This window comes from Fulvia fulva, chromosome 3 (assembly GCF_020509005.1).
Source record: "Fulvia fulva chromosome 3, complete sequence".
NCBI lineage: Eukaryota > Fungi > Ascomycota > Dothideomycetes > Mycosphaerellales > Mycosphaerellaceae > Fulvia > Fulvia fulva.
In genome coordinates, this window is record NC_063014.1 from 4,895,500 (window position 1) to 4,913,894 (window position 18,395).

Genomic DNA, 18,395 nt, shown 5'->3' on the forward strand with positions numbered 1-18,395 from the left:
ACTTAATACTATGTCCTATTAGTTCTTTAGATACTAAGCCTCTAGCGTGCTTTCTTCCTTCCGCATTCGAGCTTATCTCTCTTTCTTGCTTTCGTAGATCTTCTTCAATAAATCAATCTACTCACATTGTCTGTAAAGGTGTAATCGGCATGCTCGGCCGCAGTCGGCCGTCATCTCCGCCCCTTCCCTTTCGTACATCCATCTCGCAACACGCCTCTTGCCGACAACACATCGACAAGGATCATGCCGATATGTATCGAATGTCGCTACCCAGTCAGCAATCTATACACGACCTACAGCAAAGCCGATGACAAGGCCTTGGGAAAGGGCGTTCGCCTGACACAATGCCCACGATGCAAGCGCTTCGCCGATAAATATGTCGAGCATGACTTTGTTGTGTTGTTTATTGATTTGGTGTTGATTAAGCCGCAAGTAAGTCCTTCCTCAATGTCACATATGTCTTGTATCAGATGGAGTCGTGTTCGCAATTGCAACAACCTGTTGCTTCCCCTTCAGACTTCTTGGCAGTGCTACTCAACGCCTACCTTACTGACAACACCAGGTCTACCGCCATCTGCTTTTCAACAGGCTAGGACGAGAGGATGACAAGTTTGACGTAAGTACACAATACCTCGATTGAGCATCTCCGCTCCTCTGACCCATATCCAGCCCTCCATCCTCCGCCTCGGCATCCTCCTCCTGCTCTTCGACGTCTACCTAACCTGGGCCCGAATCGAAAAAGCAACCCCAACCTCACCATCCCTCCCCCTCTCGCCACCACCACCACCACCACTACCACCCTTCCCCTCCGGCTCCAACACCACCAGCCTTCCCGACCAAGACTCCGACCACTCCAGCTTCCTCGCCACGCAACCAATCCTCCTGCAATACCTCTTCTTCCTCTTCCTCTGCACTCTGGAAACAGCTTCCTTCCACCTCCCAATCCGCTGGGTCCTGTCCCTCAAGCTGCCTCTCATCCCGCACTACCCGCATGCTGCATTGATCAGCACAGCACTGCTGGTCAGCTCTTTCACGAAGCTGTTCCCGCTTATGCTGCTGGTTTGGAAGTATGATCTGCCCAGCAGTGCGAGCGCTGTGAGCTGGGCGGTAATCATCAATAATGTGGCGGCGCTGGAGATTTTGCTGGATTGTGGGTACGTCAGAGCGGCGCTGTTGGCGGGCGTGGGTGCGGTGGGGAGGGCGGGAGTTGGAATGGTGAGTGAAATGATGGCAAGTCTGATGTTAGGTGTGTATACATGTAGACTGACGTGTGACGCAGGGCATACTGCGAGCTGTGGGAGTAGGCGGAGGTGTAGCTGCCGCGGGAGTGGTAGAGACGGGAGATCTGATAGATGTATGGCGCAGACTCATGGAGACTGTTGGGCTGGGTTAAGCGTACAGCATTGTGTCGCAGCGCGTACGCGTAGTACATGTAGTCCGGTCTCGGCACAATGTCATGATATCCCATTGCTGTTTCATACACGTACACATGCCGCCCTTCTCTCTCGCTCTTCCTGAATCTAGACGCATTCCATGCTATACAACCATTCCCTTGCTGCCGAAACGCCATGCTCCTTGTGCCTCATCTGCTCTTCCTTGCCTCAGAACATCGAATCGGGACTCGGTTTCGCAGGCCCGGGGACTCGATTGAACTCAGGTCGTAGGTCTTTCCGCTCGGGGTTGATGAGAGGATGCCATTGCGCGAGGAATGTTATCGCTGTGATATGGTCAGCCTCCACGTCCATGTACCATGTCGCCCACCGTCTCGCACGGATGGGTCACATGGGCATGATGGCCTCGCTGCGCTCCACATGACTCACCCCACATCAGCCAGCAACTCGCAGTGGCGAGTATGATGGTGGATCGCCAGACGGCTTGGTTCTCGCCTTTGGGACTGAAGAGCCAGGCGGCGACGCCGATGAGGGCGACGACGATGATGGAGATGATGAGGGACCAGCTGGAGATGGGAGATTAGCAGGCGCAATGGTGAGGTGAGGATATGCGTACCCGTTTGCCATGATGTATGTCGTGCTTCGTGTAGTGTTTCTGGTGTCAACGGTGCTTGCAGGTTGGAGGTAGCTTCGTCACGAGAGCGGAATTCAACCCGGAGGCAGTCGCGATGATACATGTACTACTCACATAGCACATCATGTCTACCCTCGTTCCTTGCAACACAGCTATGTTGTAATGGAACGCGATTATGACCATTGGGACCTGAGTGATCCTACAAACAAGATGCACTACCTTCCGCCAAGGTGTATTCTATACACAAGCCTCGAGCAAGCGAACGAAGCAGCTGAACAGTACAATGACGGTGACTACCTGGACACAAAGACGGGCAATTGCTATCGCCAGTCAGACCATACCGAGGAATTGCCAATTCCAAGTCAGCGTTGTGACACATGCCTTGGACCGCACAACGTCAACGGATTGGCGTAGCATGAACAAGGACTGTCATGTCACCGCATGGAATCTTCGTGACAACAAGCATCATTGAATGAAAGCGTCGAGATCGATGCGCCGAAAGGCCCAAAGCCGGCCAACATGATACAGCGTGGCTCACCAAGTGTTTTGACATGCTGCATACGTCTACTCTCACGAGTCAAATATCGGCGCAAAAGCAGCAATGCCTCTTAACCTCGAAGCGCCTACGACCTGCTTCGTCAACTTTCTGTTGCTGATAAAGTACAATGCTTCCGCCCGATGCTCCCTGCACACTTCCGTCGCAAGCTCTACAAGGTCCGGTCTTCCCTTTTCTCTCGTGTTCCAGATGATAGCATTCTGGTCCCAGCGTCTCAGCGTCTTGCACATCTCAACCCCAAATATCTCTTCGGGATTCGGAGCCGACCATATGATACGCAGGTCAACATCTATCAGTAACGACAAAGCAGCCAGAACAGGCCCAGCACCGCTTCCCGTGCACATATACACCACTCGCTTGAACATCTTCGCTGTCGATCCGACTCCAGTCTGGTGAATTCCTTTCATGTAGTAGTAGGGAGCGGGATTCGCGATCGTGTCTGCTGTCCAGTCGCCGGCCCTGGAAATTATGACGGACGAGGATCCGCCTGCGGCATCCTCGAAGTCATCAATCGCTGCGAAAGCATGCCACTCTCGTAGCGGTGATTTCGAAATCGCTGCGCCATGCTGTGGTGGTACCCTCTCCTTTGCATCAAAGTACAAACGGATAGCGTGGTCTGATAAGCGCTCTGTCTTCACGATTTGGACCTTGCGGAGGAGAAGCCATGGCCATATCGCACTGATGCTGAGGTAGAGGAGGAGCCAGAAGATAGGGAGTTTGATCAGTTGCAGGCCTATGGATGTGTTGAGAGTCTCGACTTGATCGCGCAGGAACAAGATGAGCGCGATCCAGAACACGCCGATTGCAAGCCATCCCAGAGAACGATGGCACTGCTCGAAAAGATTGTGGTGTCTCCGACGCATTTGGGGCGTTGCCGTCACGACGATACAGACTAGGACGAGGATCAGGAAGAACACCAGCGTCAGCACGGCGACGTTCCTCCTCTTTCCCACAGCAGCATCTCGAACCAAGTACCCAGCGAAAACGCAGAACCACATGATCGACGAACAAGCCGCGCCGCTGTGGATCCCGCCAAACTCGTATACCTTGGCAAGCTGATGTCTGAGCCAAAGTGGTGTCGATCGAGGAACTCGCCATGTTATGTGGTACAAGAAGTTCAGAGTGTATGGTTGTCGAATGAAGACAGCAGCTGTCAGATTCGCCACTGCGGCGTTGGCGCAGCTCAGGAGTGGTGATGAGTCGTCGTTGATGTTATTCAAGACCACGGCGAGAGCGATGATGTTGGCTGATAGCACGAGTGTGAACAGTAGTTTGTATACGCTTGCGTAGTCACCAACCCAGGCGTTGTAGATCGGTCGGAAAAGGCGCTGGGCTGGATGGTGTCGTTGTTTGCGTTCTTGGCATTTCTCGACTTCGTCCATGGTAGATACGGAGGCTTTCTTCCCCGCCGTGGCCATGACTTGGACATGTAGCACCGTTACGTCGGGGCTTTGGTTGGAGATTGACCGGATGAAGTCCTTTGCGGTCTCAGTACATGTACTGGACTTCGCAACCCCGGGAGTCGGCTGGACAGCGAAATCATCCGCCGATGCAGAATGGATATCGATCTCCAAGTACCAAGCTACTCGACCGGAGGTCTATGCAGCGAGTAGCGCGAGAGAGCGCTGAGTTGACAAGTGCCAAGGCTGCGGTGGTTGACGAGATGCCGCGTGAGTATTTCGAGCTGTCCGACGGTCATGAACTTTGTGTTGATGTTGCTGGGTCCATGAGCGGCCTGTAAAATCGACACATCAAGCCAAAGCTACATCTGTGCCGATCAAGGGCATCGCATCTTGCCATCGGATGGCAGAGGTGGCATTCTTTGGTGAGGTTGTTGGTTGTCAGTCCTAAAATTGGCGTCTGTAGCGTCAATGCAGCAGATCCTAGGCTTCTGAAGTAATGTAGGGCATGCCGTGCCGGTGAATACACGTGGCCCAGCTTGGTCCAGGATCACTTGCGTGGCTGGGTTGAGAGTATACCGATAACCTTCCGGCGCAGACAGATGCTGTAGGAACCCAAGTTACCCAACGGCACAATCAATGCAACGTTATCCTAGGGTTGCACGTTTGAACACTACCCTAGCTCGGAAATACAGCGTCTTCCTGCAGCCGAGTTACATTCTAAATCCCGGCGGACCGATCATCCTAGCAAAATCTAGGTATAGAGCCAATAAGCCAACATCGATGTGGCGACAGCTAAAAGCGCATTTGACTCGGCTGCACGAAGACGCTGTAACATCTGCCAGGGCCATTTCGCATCCCTTTGCACCTTTTCTCGGTCAAAGTTTCTCGAAAGTCAGCTCGTCCCCTGCCAGCTGCGTCCTCACATGATACGTCAAACGACAGGCACATGGGGGTCGCACGGACTGTTACGAACATGAACTTACACCTCAAACACGTATAGTGAGGCTGAAGATGCTGATCGTAGAAGTAGACTCTTTTGTGTTCGAGTTTGCAAAGGGATCCTCAGCATCTCGCAAGCGTGCGGGTAAATCCTCTCACGACCAGGATATGTTTGCTATCGGAGCGGCGGATTTTCCGGCACGCTTGCGAGATGCTGAGGATGCGAAATGGCCCTGGTAGATGTTACTCGCATCAAGCTCAAAGTCAAGAGCCCGTATTCCATGTGAAGGCGTTGGTTTCCTAATTGACAGGCATGAAGAGGGTGTATCCATCGAGGCGTATTGTCGGATGTCTTAGTTGGCGGCGCTGCTTACATCGCCCGCTCATCGCTCGTTGCGGATTAAACGAGGAAGTCAGCACTTAAGTATTGCCAAAAGCAGCCAGTGCCAAGCTGCGAGACTATGGTACAGTATCACCATGGCTGTTGTCGACTGCATAGGTGCTATGTCTTGAGGCCAGTTGCGTAGCTGCAGACATTTTCACGCCGCGACGTACAACCTTCACGTCTTCGTTCTCCCGCCTCGCAGTCGCAAGTTACCAGGCCAGGTGGGCGCCTCGGATCTGATGCGATCGTTAACTTTTGTTCAGAACGTACTTCCCGCGGCCGCTCTCTGCCAGCATGTGTCTACAGACAGAACTATCGCCTTGGACATCCCTTTGCAGTCCTGTAGGTGTCTATGCGACGGGCGCGATCTTAGTGCGAGGCTGTGGTTGGCCGAAAATTGTTGTCAGTTGTCGGTTGAATGGGCATCGTCAAGGGTTGCAGCCAATGTTTTCCTTGTCTTCAGATGGAAACTAGCGGGAGCTATTTGGCAGTGAGTTTTCGATGGGATGCGCTGATACCCGACCAGCCTCACCCCAAAGCACCTGTACACCTTCTTCATCCCTGTCTTAGGAAGCTCCGAAGGCGGAAGGATCTACCACAGATTATGGCTGAACCCAGCCAAGTGTGCCAGAGGTATGCGACCTCGAACGTCCTTTCAGCTTTCTAAGAACAAACAAGCTTCTAGCTTACACTGCGGAACTCCGCAGAGCCTCTTGATGCTGGACGATGATGATTTCAGAACACGACCCAATGGTTCGATCTGTCGTACGCCGCTGGCCGACCAGACGAATCACATCTTTGACCCTACACGGCATACCCCGTGAGATGGCCAGAAGGGACAGGCGGTCAGCCATAGTCTTCGCAGCAGGCTGTCAGGACCGGTTTGAGCGTCGGAACTCAGCGTGAGAGTACAGCGTCTTGTTGCATTGGACACATCGGGTAAAGCGCGGACCGATCAAGATCATCCCAGCAGAATCCAGGATCGATTATGGCCCCCAGAAGTTTAAATGCTGCTGTGCTTAATAGAGCCCATAGTTCCACTCGGTTAAGCAGCTTGCTTCGTTATAACATGCTTCAACGCGTGACCCGGCGCAGAGCTTCATAAAAGTTGCAGCGCGCTGTACAACCGGTCAGGCCACGCCATCAATACAATATCCAGTCATGACCACAATGACCGAAGTCTGTAGCATCAAGAACAGCTGCCATGATGGGAAGGCTCTCCTGGAGTGCACGTTGCGGGATGTCTTCCTGGAGACGGCTGCAAGATTTCCAGATCAGACAGCTATTTTCGATGACAACTGCCAGAGGAGCATCAGCTATAGCAAGGCCAATGGCTTGGCCACGTCTGTTGCAGCGTCTTTGCAGACAATTGGAGTAACGAAAGGAGACCGCGTTGCAACCAGTCTTGGCAACAGTCTTGAAGGATACCTGGTGAGTCTTTGTCTGTCTGTAAAAGAGCGAGCATTCAGGCTAACGTAGTCGTTGAAGTCCATCTTGGCCTGCTACAATATTGGAGCTATTGCCGTTCCTCTTAATCCAGCATACAAGCTGGCGCAGGTCGTCGGTGCTCTGAACCATGTTAGTGCCAAGTGTCTCATCATTTCCCTCGATGCACGACTGGCATATGATCGATCGGAGTCGAACACCCCTCTGTTGCAAGAACTGGCGAAAGACGACGTGGTGCCCGGCCTAGACCATATCATCGTGGTAGACAATGCAGGCGGCAGGACTGATGAGATCGTCCCGACGGAGAACTTCACGCCGTGGGACGATTTGATCGCTGGTGACAATACCCTTCAGGAGACTCATGTTGGTCCAGGGGACGTCGCGCTCATTCAATTCACCTCAGGAACGACAACGGCTCCGAAAGGCGCATGTCTCACGCATCGTAACATCGTCAACTCTGCCTTGATCATGGGCGAGCGCCTGAGATACACCCACCGCGATGTGATATGCTGTCCTTTGCCACTCTTTCACGTATCTGGGACCATTCTCGGAATGGCAATTTCTTTGTGCTTTGGCGCGACTCTGGTATTCCCTGCTGAAGCATTCAGTCCTGAGGCGACCGTACTAGCGCTTCGTACGTTGGAGGCCTCGTCGTTGTACGCTGTGCCGACGATGTTCATCACAATGCTGGACTATGTTCGAGAGCATAAGATCAAGAACGAGGACTTCCAATCCTTGCGAACCGGGATCATCAGTGGTTCTCCAGTCCACGCTGCACTATTGAGGCGGATACAAGATGTGTTTTCCCTGCCTGAGCTCGTGGTAGCATGGGGTATGAGCGAGACAACTGGAGCAGCTACGATGTCACACCCGACCGAAGATAGCGTCTTGCAACGGACGTCGACCGCAGGAAGGCCCTTGGCGCATACGCACGTAAGAGTCGTAGCGCGAGATGATCCGTTTCGTGAACTTCCTGCTGGTGACCGCGGTGAGCTGGTTGTGTCCGGATACCTGTTGATGCAAGGCTATTGGGCAGATGTGGCCAAGACCAACGATATCATGGTCCGCGACCCATCCACCGGGGTGATCTGGCTGCGGACTGGTGACGAGGGCCAGCAAGATGTCAATGGATACGTGACCGTGACTGGACGTATCAAGGATGTCATCATTCGTGGAGGTGAGAACATCCATCCTGCAGAGATTGAGAGCCTGTTGATCGAGCACCCTCTTGTTCAGGATGCTAGTGTGATCGGGATACCGGACCCATTCTACGGCGAGGTCGTTGGCGCATTTGTCGTCCTGGCGAGTGATGCTGAGCAAGCTAGTCATAAAGCTATTCGACTCTGGCTGGCTACCAAACTCGGCCGCACATGGTTGCCGAAAGAAGTCTTCTTCGTGACAGACCTCCCGAAGACACCATCTGGCAAGATCCAGAAGTTCGAGCTCCGCGAGAAGGCCACTCAATTATTGGCCGACAAGGCCAAGTGGAGCTACGCGGCGGATGCCTACAGCGAGGGCATCCAAAAGGCCTCATCCCGAGTTGCCGCTCATTTGATCGAGATGGTCAATCGTTCGCAACCGATTACAGAGATTTCTCGGGTTGTTGACGTTGGGGCAGGCACTGGAGCGGCGACAGCAGTCCTCGCAGAGACGACTGCAGCCGGACGCATCGTCGCAACAGATATTGCACCTCTCATGCTGGATAAGATCGTTTTGTCAAGCACATCCCTGACCAGTAAAAGAGTCGAGAAGCGTGTCGTGGACGTCTTCGCTCTCTCAAAAGTCTTTCCTCGCCATATCTTCACTCATACCGTCTCGAATATGCTTTTGCACATCTTAGACGATCCATTACTAGCAGTCAAGGAGATGGCAGCCGTGACTCGCTCTGGTGGTGCTCTCGCGCTCGCTATCACGGGTACACCTGTGTTTCCATACATCCTTTGGGAACGTGCTTGCCGGACCTTGGACGATACATTTCGAGTCTCCGACCCATTTCCAAGCCGATGGTCCAAGCCGCGAGACCTTCAACAAGCATTCGATGCTGTGGGTGCCGAGAACGTGGTGATCCAAGAGATAAGCGTTGAGTGGCCCTTCCGCGACGGAAGCGAATTCGTCAAGCTGTTTGGCAATGGCAAACATCCCGGCTTCACGGCCGCTGTTGCAGAATGGAAGGGTTGTCGAGACAGCGCTCTGCAAGCATTAGTCAAGGTCTTCGACGAAGAAGCAGACTTCTGCCTGAAGGCTGTCATAGGTGTAGGGCGGTTGCCATAGCGTCAGATGGAATGAACCGCCGAGGCGGGCTAGAGAGGTCAAGCGATATCATTAAAGAAGAGTGTGCTCCTGTACAAAAATCTGGCAGCCCGTGCAGCGTGTTTCTGACCTTTCGCTGCGCAGTCAGAATCATCTGCCTCACGCCATCCCTCCACATTGCGATTCTCTGACCTAGTAGATCAACTGAGCGAGCCTGCCAGTCATTCCAGCCAGCACCAAAGAGCTTGTCGCGAAGATCTGGAATCGGACCATGACCTTGTTCACAGTGGCCTGCATGACGCTGTGAATGATTCGAGTAGCGACGTATGCCCAGGCGCCATACACAGTGTATGGGTGGTCATCTCCGAGGATGGCCAGAGACAGAGCAATGGCGTAGAAGACGGTTGGCTGCTCGTGCAAGTGATTGTAGTTGTCTGCCTTGAAGCGAACGCTCGGGGGAATCTTGGTCTGCAGATCGCTCGACACCTTGTCAGGGCTGACATCGACTAGTAGACAGAGTCAGTTTGGAAGTGACAATCAGAGACCGCTGCAGTCCGAGGGGCTAGAGCGAGACCGACCCTTGTACTTTTGCATGGCTGGGATCCTGGTCGCGTACATCCAGACCTCCATGACGAAGGTCCAGCCTGCGAGGGCGGCGACGGGGCGGATGAGTGGCGCTTTGCCGATGCTGAGGGCCATGTTCGACATGTGGCGTGATGGGAATGTGATGCTGGTCGATGTTCCGTGATCTGCTTGTTTGTTGTGTTGATGAGGTGCCCAGGTGTGAGCCGGCTCATGTTCAATGTTCAACCGCAAGAGAGGAGCCAAGAGAGGAGCCAAGAGAGGGGCCAAGGAGGTTCAAGAAATTCAATGCCTCGGCCCGAAGTTGCACCGGGACCTGCATAAATTGTGCATTCCTGAGTACCTTAATCTCTGAACTTCGAGAAGCTTGATATCTGCATGCTGCAAATCGAGCAACGAGACATGTCACAGGATTTCAAGCTTGATACGCACAGAAAATGTCTTCCGGGGGCTACTACTGCGTGTCTCCTAGCAAAGCCCTGGTGTCGTCTGCCATGGACTGAACAGTCTCGGCTTCTGGCATGCATTCCTGCACGGTCGAGAAAGGACGACGCCTTCTTCGTGCCGTGACCTCGCCCGCTGTGCCCGTGTCCGCACTGCTCAGATAGATCCTGGTATGTGCGGGTAGTCCAAGTATCTTCTGCATCGATAGCCAGGCCTGGTGATACCGCTCGCTACTGTCCCAGTCATAACAACAATCCTTCATCGCCTGTTCCAACTTTGACTGAAGCTCGACAACAGGCTGTGCGCCGAAGATGTTGTCCTCCACGAGATAAGCTCGTCCATCAGGGCTGGAAAGTCCCGGCAAAGACACGATTGAGATGCTCATGCTTCCCACAGCCATTGCCTCTCCATCCGCGTAGTCATTCTCCAGGGTGTCGCGAAAATTCTTGCCATATTTGCGGGAGAAGAGCCTGTTGAACGGAGCTGTAGCCCGGCTTCCGCAGATTCGTGGTGCGTAGCCCTGTGATACCAGTAGTTGCATTCGCAGGTACCAAGCTGCGGAGCGAGTAGTCTCTGACTGGGAACAGGTCTCGAAGATGGCATCGACTTGCAGCTGACGCTGCTTGATGAAATCGAGAAGCTCGTCTGCAGCTGTTGTTGATACTCGTGGTTGCTCATCAGTGTGCTCAAGGACCGGATCGACGATAACGCAGTGTATGCCGTGGGGTTCAATAACGACGTACTGCCAGGTTTTGGTTGACGGCTCGACAAACGTGCGGACCTCGACTCGAGAAGACAGGTCGCATTGATCGAAGTCGGTTCTCGCTCGATCCATCGTGAAGTCCATTCCAGGTCAATCGAAATAGAGCTTAGAGCTAGATTGCGATAGCGTCCGCTGAACCACGCGGCATTCGGGCTGCTGGATCGAGTGCATCGAAGCAACCAATCCGTTTTGTTCGCAGCATCCCCGTGGTCGCCGATGTGTTGAATTAAGGTTCCCGAGCAGCCTCCTTTCCCTGGCAGTGGTGCAATAGGATCATGCGGTGCTCTGTCACTGGAAGCCGGCATGGATCCCATCCTACAGCGTCTTCGTGCAGCCGAGTAAAATGCGCTTTTAGCTGTCGCCAGATCGATGTTGGCTTATTAGCTCTATACCTAGATTTTGCTAGGATGATCGGTCCGCCGGGATTGAAAATGTAACTCGGCTGCACGACGACGCTGTAGGCCTACCAGTACATTTAGGCTGAGGTCCTCGGGCTTGCACATGAGTGGTGAGGTCTATTGTCTGACTACTAAACGGCAACAAAGGAGGCACAGGCAGAGGAAACTGGCCCCTGTCAAGGTCTCATCCAGCTAGGGCCATGGTCGCAGAATTGTCCTGAGTAGAGCTAGTTTGATTCACGCCAGATGTATCGGCCTTGTCTCGCTGCAGCTCTGCAAGCACTTCGGCTGCAACTGCGATAGCAGCATCCGGCATGCCCGCGAGCTCTGCCACTTTCAACGCATGCGAAGAACGATTGACTCCACGACGTAGCTTATGATCGTACATCCAGCTGCCGCCCTCTTGCTCTGTTACCTCCGTACAGTAGCAAGACAAGTAATCGAAGTCCCTTGTCATGTCGGCAAGCGCGTGAAAGTGCGTTGCGAAGAGAGATCGGCATTGGTTGACATTGTGCAAGTGGTGCAGACAAGCATAACCGACAGCCAATCCGTCCTCAGGTGTGGTGCCTCGACCAACTTCGTCCATGATGACGAAAGAGCGCGGAGTGGCTTCTTTGAGGATGTCTGCAGTCTCCAGCATCTCGACCATGAAAGTCGACTGGTCTTGATAGAGATTGTCGGCAGAGCCGACTCTGCTGAAGATCTTGTCGACGAGACCAATTTCGGCATAATCAGCTGGGACGAAGCAGCCTGTCTGGGCCAAGATCGTGATGAGAGCTGTTTGGCGAAGGAAGGTGCTCTTTCCCGCCATGTTGGGGCCAGTAATGAGCAGGATCTTCTCCGTGTCGCCTACTGCACAATCGTTCGCGGTGAAGTTGCGGCCCTGCTCCTTGAGGCCAACATCGACTGTGGGATGACGTCCGCCAATGATCTTGGTAGTAGAGTTGTCTTTAAGCAGTGGACGGATGAGGCCTCGTTCTTGAGCGACGACTGCTGAAGAGCATGCTACGTCCAGTTCATCTAACACTGCAGCATTGCGCCGAAGCTTCATCAGGTTCTCCAGGACTTCAGCTCGTAGCTTGGCAAAAACACGATCTTCTTCGGTCCTGATCCGCAGCTTACTGTCATCTATCCGCACACCAAGGTGCGTCCAATCGGACAAGTAGAAAGATCGAGTGCTCTTGCTGCTTCCGATGACTCGAGCTCCAGCCAACGCAGACAGGGTACTTTGTGCATCTTTGCCTTTGATATGGCAGTAGTGACCGAGTTGTGCGCTCCATTTCAGCGTGAGACTCGAGGATCGCAATTCTTGCTGCAACTTGGAAGTTAATTCGCGCTTGGCTTGCAGCAGACTATCGAGATCGTTATGCGCTCGTTTCAATGTTATCGACGCATCTCTGCGCATTACCCAGATGGCATCAGCTTTCTCTTCATTTGCAGGTGGCTTCGCTGCTCGTCTCGACAGCTTGGGTATGTCCGCTCCTGTCTCATCAGCTGCCACGACTTGCTCCGTCATCTGCTCAGCTTCTTCCATCGAGGCTTCCTCTGCGAGATGCTGCTGGTTCAGACCAGCTTCGTCAATGGCGGACAAGATCTTTTGCGCGATTTTCGATGGAGTGTCGAGGTCTAACCGCTCCAAAATATCCCAGAGGAAGGTCATTTCGGTATTTTCCACGGCGTTCCCTGTATTTGGGGATGCGTCCTGGTGAGTCAGTATGTGCGTGTGCAAGACCTCCGCTACTTCGTGCATGATCTCAACCGTTCGGGCGAGTCCAAGCAGATCATCGGCGTCGCCTCGACCAACAGAGAATTTCTGCATCAAGCGGTATGTATCGGAGGTCCGTCTGAGAAGAGCAGTGACATGCTCACGCAAGGCCTCGTGCTGAAGCAACTCCTGCACAAGGTCGAGCCGGTTGTCGATGATTGACAGTGACATAGACGGTGCTACAAGTCGCTGGCTCAACAAACGAGCGCCGCTTTTGGTGACGGTCTGGCGCATTGCCTGCAGCAGACTGCCTTGGTATGTGCCGTCCCTGATCGTCGTGCGTACTTCAAGGTTGCGCAGGCTCTGCCTATCGATCGTCATGGCTTCGTCGTGAAGCCGCCGGACAGGAGCTTGAAGTTGCAACTGTGTGCCGCCCAGCTTCTCCTTGACGTAGTCTAAAACAAGACTCCCAGCAGCCACTTCTGGAGAGGTATAGTCCGGTTGCTCGTCGTCCGGAACTGCCTTCTCTAGCATTGAAGACCAGTCTGATATTGTCGATAATGTAGCGGTCTGGGTGTGAAAGTGAATTGATAGATTCGCATCACTAATCAGACGTTGAAGAACGACTTGGTCAACAGATTCGAGCGAGGAGTCTAGGACAATCTCTCTTGGACCTATGCGTGCTACCAGAGAAGGGAGGCTGCCAAGATCCGACGGTTGCGTGAAGAAAGCGCCACTAGACAGATCCACCCATGAGCAGCCGACCTTGACACGACGTTTCAGATGGTCGTGCACGGACCGGTTTTGATTGTTAGTCGTCCCTGTTGGTAGGGCTCCAGCGATATGTATTGCAAGCAGATAGTTGTTCTCGAAGGGGTCCACGAAGCTTTCGTCAATCAGCGTTCCGGCAGTAACGATGCGTGTCACTTTGCGGTCAAATAGCATACTGCCACCCTTCGCGCCACGTTCGGACTCTGGCAAGCGTATCTGCTCGCTGATGGCGACCTGCTTGCCGAGGTCCTGGACGAACATCTTCAAGTAGCGGTCGAGCTGGGTGTGCTGAAAGCCTGCCATTGGCACATGGCCGAGGGAAGTTGCCCTTTTGGCTTTTTTCAGATTCACCAATGGAGCATACTCTTCGACTTGATCAAAGTACATCTCGTAGAAGTCGCCGACTCTGGTCAGTACAATGCAGTCCTTGAACTTTCGGACGTTGTTCAAGTGCTGCTGCAGGACGGCAGGATACGTCTTCTCCGGTATGGGTTCGACATGTTGTTCGGGCAGAGGGATAAGCGCTCCCTGAGGCAGGCGATCTGCTTTGATGGTGCTGCGTGTCTTGGCTCCTCTGAGTTGAATATGTTGCTGCACAACGTTGAAGCCATGTTCGTTGGTCCGCAAGCTGGCTGAGCCTGCAGGCGCGCGGTGCAAGCTACATCTCGCCGAGATGCGAAGAGTCCTGCCGTTCATATGATGGCCGGTGTGGATGGAGACGTCGGCGGTGTTGTGTCGTTGATCGTAAGTGCCCCTGGAAGTCGATGCTGTTGTCGCGTCCCAGCAGCGCGTCTCGATCGGCGGATCTTGCCGAAAAACGTGCCTCGGCTCGACTTTCCCACCACACTTCCCGAACTTCTAGTCCACTTCTTTCTCATCGCCAACAATACCAACACAACAACATAACGAGCACTAGTGAATGCATCTATTGTGGACATCAAGCATCACTCGACGGCACTGGAATAATATCTGGACGATATCCCAGACACTCAGCGGTCTCGTCTTCGTCGTGTCTCGGATGCTATGCTATTTCTGGTTGTCTGAACACTGGTGTCTTTCCAGGACTTCCTCGGCTCACTTCTCCTCACCGCTGGAGTAACGTGGAGCGCTATATACCGTCAGAATTGATCACGTGCATCAGCGAACGAGCTTGGCTCTCAACAATTCGCCCGCTTAGTGAGTTCATCACGAGACGAGTCCACTGTCCGAGAAGCTGTCGAAGCTAACAAAAAGTTCAGGCTCAGAGGTATGATTATTCGCTGACAGCTTCAGTGCGCCGCCGACTAACCTAAACACAGGTAGAGCGCATCACTAGTAATGATGAGGTCATTGGTTCAATTCCAGTAGCGGGCAACTGCGGTTGCGCCTGGCTTTCTCTTTTGCCATTGTGCTTGATCTTTTGGTCTGGAAATGCGTTTTGAGGATGTTCGGAGGTATCGTACGAAGACCAACGACGATGAAAGCGAGCTACGGCGATGGCAAGATGCTGCAAATGGTCTTTTCTTCCTGGTATGAAGCCTTTTTGTGATTTGACATATCCTGGCACAGCATATTTTTGCCACTATCACTACCGCTGGATCTTTACGAACGGCTGACAGAAGCAATACCGCTTCCTGCCTGTTCCCAGGTCCCGCATGCCTTGAGACAGGGCCGTCGTGAACGAGGGCGACCATCACACGACAGATCGCCTCGACGACTCCGCGCACAGCACAGCATCTCGTTACCAATCTTGCCCTCGTGCGGCAGCTGAATGCCATTCGTGCCGTCTGCTTCGATCAACAAGTCATCATTATTCGGCTGTGGCGGGGACAAAACGTCGCACAGCAGCATGATTCTACCAGGATCTCAAGCCACGCTTTCATTCCTTCCACAGACGAGAACCAATCCGTGTCGATCACAGCTCTTCTACGAATACTGGCTATGCGGTACAAGTATCTATCAGCGACGCCTCTCACTACACCCTCAGGACTCAACACTCCATACATATGTACGTCTTTCTCCTCGATGATGCGAGCCGGCAGAGCTCGTCTGCACATCTTGCTGCAAGGTGAGAGCTTCGATTGCTGTGCATTCGTGGCAATATGCAACAAGCTGTCCATGCTGGTGAGGTATGGCATGTGGAGGCAGCTTTCCCTTCCTTCTGCGGAGCTTCAGAGTTCTTGTAGGATTTTTTCGTCTTTTGTCTGTTGGTGTATCCTCTGCTATTCTCACACACTGCTAGCACCTTGGCAGTCAATCTACGCAAAGGCAGTCAGAAATGGGCCCTCCAAGGTTCGATCAACCCTTCGCAGGCTATGCTCAACCTCGAGATCCAGGATCCCAAAATGCAGCACGAAACCACTTCATCGCAGCAACGGGGGAGTTTGTTGGCACATTCATGTTCCTCCTCTTCGCCTTCCTGGGCCACACGATGGCAGTAGACCAGGCACCGGACACTGCACCAAATGGAGCCAACAGCAGCATGACCGTGATCTACATTGCAATGGCCTACGGCTTCTCACTTCTCGTCACCGCATGGACAATGTTCAGAGTCAGCGGTGGTCTTTTCAATCCTGCTGTAACGATTGGCCTCAGTCTGTCTGGACAATTGCCTTGGACACGAGCTTTGATTTTCTTGCCGACACAGCTTTTGGCAGCAATCTGTGCGGCGGCGGTATGTAGTGGCATCATACCTGGGGACATCGCGACAGTACAGACGACATTAGCATCTAATGTCGGCATTGCCCAAGGGTTGTTCTTGGAGATGTTCCTTACCGCCGAGCTCACTTCACGGTTCTCATACTGGCTGCTGAGAAGCACAAGAGCACATATATCGCACCTGTCGGAATAGGTCTCGCGCTGTTCGTAGCTGAGATCGCTGGAGTCTACTACACTGGAGGTGCGCTAAATCCAGCCCGTTCCTTTGGCCCTTGTGTCGCCGGAGCATCTTTCCAAGAACATCACTGGAGTACGTATCCAAATAAGAACGATTGGAGCCCATCGACTGACACAACCTAGTATACTGGGTCGGCCCATATCTCGGAGCCATGATCGCCGCCGGATATTACCACTTCGTCAAATTCTTCAACTACGAAGAAGCGAACCCTGGCCAAGACAGTGCCGACGGTAAGCACATCGATTAGGGAGGAAGACAGGCATGCCGGAAAAGCCAATCACCACTGCACTGCTGGATCACCAGCATAAGCTTGTGTTACAAGTGTGTATAGCTGCTCTGAGGGACGTCGTTGTTGACTTCCGTCGGTGAGAGTTTCTGACAAAATATCTCGGAGGCTTTCTACCTCATAAAGACTCACTCGATGCCGCGATGGGAACTCGACCGGAGAGTGGAGCTGAAGGGAGTAGCAAGGCTGGGCAGAGTAGTGGAGGGCGACTAGTCTGAGCAGTTGGACGAGGAGTATAATGCGGATCACGCGAGACAAAACGAAGATGACGGTCGAACGGGCGAAGACCCAAAGAGGCAATAGCACTCAACTAAGCGAAGGCGTCCGGGAAGCATGGCATAGCGTTGTATAACACTCTTCGGACATCAACACATGACAGTCACAAAACACCAGGTGAGGTCGAAGTAACGTAGCACTACAAGCCTCTCGCACACTACACCACATCTAGTCAACAATGCGCCTTTCCTGCTTCGCTCACATGAGTACAAAAGCAGCCAACCTGGATCCATCACAAACAACCTTTAACATAGCACCGAGCACCCACAAATTACATCCATCCAGAAAGAACGCCATCATCAACCACCAGGAATACACAAGCCTCCTGCCAGTGAACATGAATCGCCGCGCGAAGACGCATCGACAGCCACGCATATCCTTCAACCAGAGATGCCGCCCATCCATTACCATCACCGACGCTTCCACCCCCATTGACCTCATTAAGCACATTGTCCGCCTCCGCTACAAACCCCACTACAACACGCTGCTGCCCATCTGCACGGCACTATGGTAATGTGGTTAGCCACCGTGCGTACTTTCTCGCTGAGTGTCTGTCAGGGCGAGGGTTCAGGTACGCGGACATACCATTACTGTGTCTGCAATCCCTTGCGTCCAGTAGAATCCCGGGCAGGCCCAACGCCAACGCCGCAGTAGTGAAGGAGAGTACTGCGATGATGATGGCTGATAGTCTCATGTTCTGGCCGTGTCGGAGTCTTCACTCGCTTGGGGGCGGTTGCCGGGCTGTATAAAACAGGTTTGGAGTGATTGCGGTCCCACAGAGCCGCAGTGTTGCTTTGACCTCGGGACCCGTCTGCGATGGTTTCGATGACGGAGTCGTTACCATAGATCACCTGATGAAGTCGGCGTGTATATCAATGATAATGATTCATGCTTGATGGCTTGTATGAAGATGACTCTGCCAGCCCACTGCGTATCGACTGACAGAGAAGCTCCACTCCCCGGGGGGGATTGGATCCCTACATATACCATGCCAGATGCGGCTCAGCTGCACGCCAAGTCCACCAACGAGGAGGATGACAGCCTCCACGAGTAGCCGTAGTGGTCACAAGGATCGCTTACACCCTCGAGTACAGCCGGAGTAGGTACCGATGGCTGCTCCGATGCACCCGGCTGGAGGCTTTTACACGACTGGAGCTGTAGTTCAGCCTCTGTCAGTCGGTCTACCGAGGCCGTGATAGTTCGTGCCAATCGATGGGTGGTGTGCTCTGCGATTCGAATGTTCTCGAAGGTCGATATGGCGGTTGATATGATAGGAATGTGATCTCGTGAC

General features: G+C 53.3%; 8 protein-coding genes across 8 annotated transcripts; 3 read left to right on the forward strand and 5 right to left on the reverse strand.

Moving 5' to 3' along the window:
- Positions 1-243: 243 nt before the first annotated feature.
- On the forward strand, positions 244-1,393 carry CLAFUR5_08464 (uncharacterized protein; the record flags this gene model as incomplete). The annotated part of the gene is made up of 4 exons (XM_047907612.1): positions 244-432; positions 563-616; positions 670-1,215; positions 1,280-1,393. 4 exons carry the CDS (start codon positions 244-246, stop codon positions 1,391-1,393), a joined length of 903 nt encoding a protein of 300 aa, XP_047759682.1.
- Positions 1,394-1,601: 208 nt separating this feature from the next.
- Positions 1,602-2,018, reverse strand: CLAFUR5_08465 (V-type proton ATPase subunit e; the record flags this gene model as incomplete). The annotated part of the gene is made up of 3 exons (XM_047907613.1): positions 1,602-1,717; positions 1,821-1,957; positions 2,008-2,018. The coding sequence occupies 3 exons, from the start codon at positions 2,016-2,018 to the stop codon at positions 1,602-1,604; spliced, it is 264 nt and encodes an 87-aa protein (XP_047759683.1).
- Positions 2,019-2,595: 577 nt separating this feature from the next.
- CLAFUR5_08466 (Adenylate-forming reductase) lies at positions 2,596-3,999 on the reverse strand (the record flags this gene model as incomplete). The annotated part of the gene is made up of 1 exon (XM_047907614.1): positions 2,596-3,999. The coding sequence occupies one exon, from the start codon at positions 3,997-3,999 to the stop codon at positions 2,596-2,598; it is 1,404 nt and encodes a 467-aa protein (XP_047759684.1).
- Positions 4,000-6,469: 2,470 nt separating this feature from the next.
- On the forward strand, positions 6,470-9,025 carry CLAFUR5_08467 (Acyl-CoA ligase SID4; the record flags this gene model as incomplete). The annotated part of the gene is made up of 2 exons (XM_047907615.1): positions 6,470-6,739; positions 6,797-9,025. 2 exons carry the CDS (start codon positions 6,470-6,472, stop codon positions 9,023-9,025), a joined length of 2,499 nt encoding a protein of 832 aa, XP_047759685.1.
- Positions 9,026-9,196: 171 nt separating this feature from the next.
- On the reverse strand, positions 9,197-9,712 carry CLAFUR5_08468 (uncharacterized protein; the record flags this gene model as incomplete). Its single annotated transcript, XM_047907616.1, has 2 exons — positions 9,197-9,510; positions 9,583-9,712. The coding sequence occupies 2 exons, from the start codon at positions 9,710-9,712 to the stop codon at positions 9,197-9,199; spliced, it is 444 nt and encodes a 147-aa protein (XP_047759686.1).
- A 328-nt stretch (positions 9,713-10,040) lies between these two features.
- Positions 10,041-10,877, reverse strand: CLAFUR5_08469 (Glyoxylase B2; the record flags this gene model as incomplete). Its single annotated transcript, XM_047907617.1, has 1 exon — positions 10,041-10,877. The coding sequence occupies one exon, from the start codon at positions 10,875-10,877 to the stop codon at positions 10,041-10,043; it is 837 nt and encodes a 278-aa protein (XP_047759736.1).
- Positions 10,878-11,375: 498 nt separating this feature from the next.
- CLAFUR5_08470 (MutS 1) lies at positions 11,376-14,363 on the reverse strand (the record flags this gene model as incomplete). Its single annotated transcript, XM_047907618.1, has 1 exon — positions 11,376-14,363. The coding sequence occupies one exon, from the start codon at positions 14,361-14,363 to the stop codon at positions 11,376-11,378; it is 2,988 nt and encodes a 995-aa protein (XP_047759191.1).
- A 1,561-nt stretch (positions 14,364-15,924) lies between these two features.
- Positions 15,925-16,789, forward strand: CLAFUR5_08471 (Aquaporin-1; the record flags this gene model as incomplete). Its single annotated transcript, XM_047907619.1, has 3 exons — positions 15,925-16,439; positions 16,472-16,614; positions 16,665-16,789. The coding sequence occupies 3 exons, from the start codon at positions 15,925-15,927 to the stop codon at positions 16,787-16,789; spliced, it is 783 nt and encodes a 260-aa protein (XP_047759190.1).
- Positions 16,790-18,395: the final 1,606 nt, after the last annotated feature.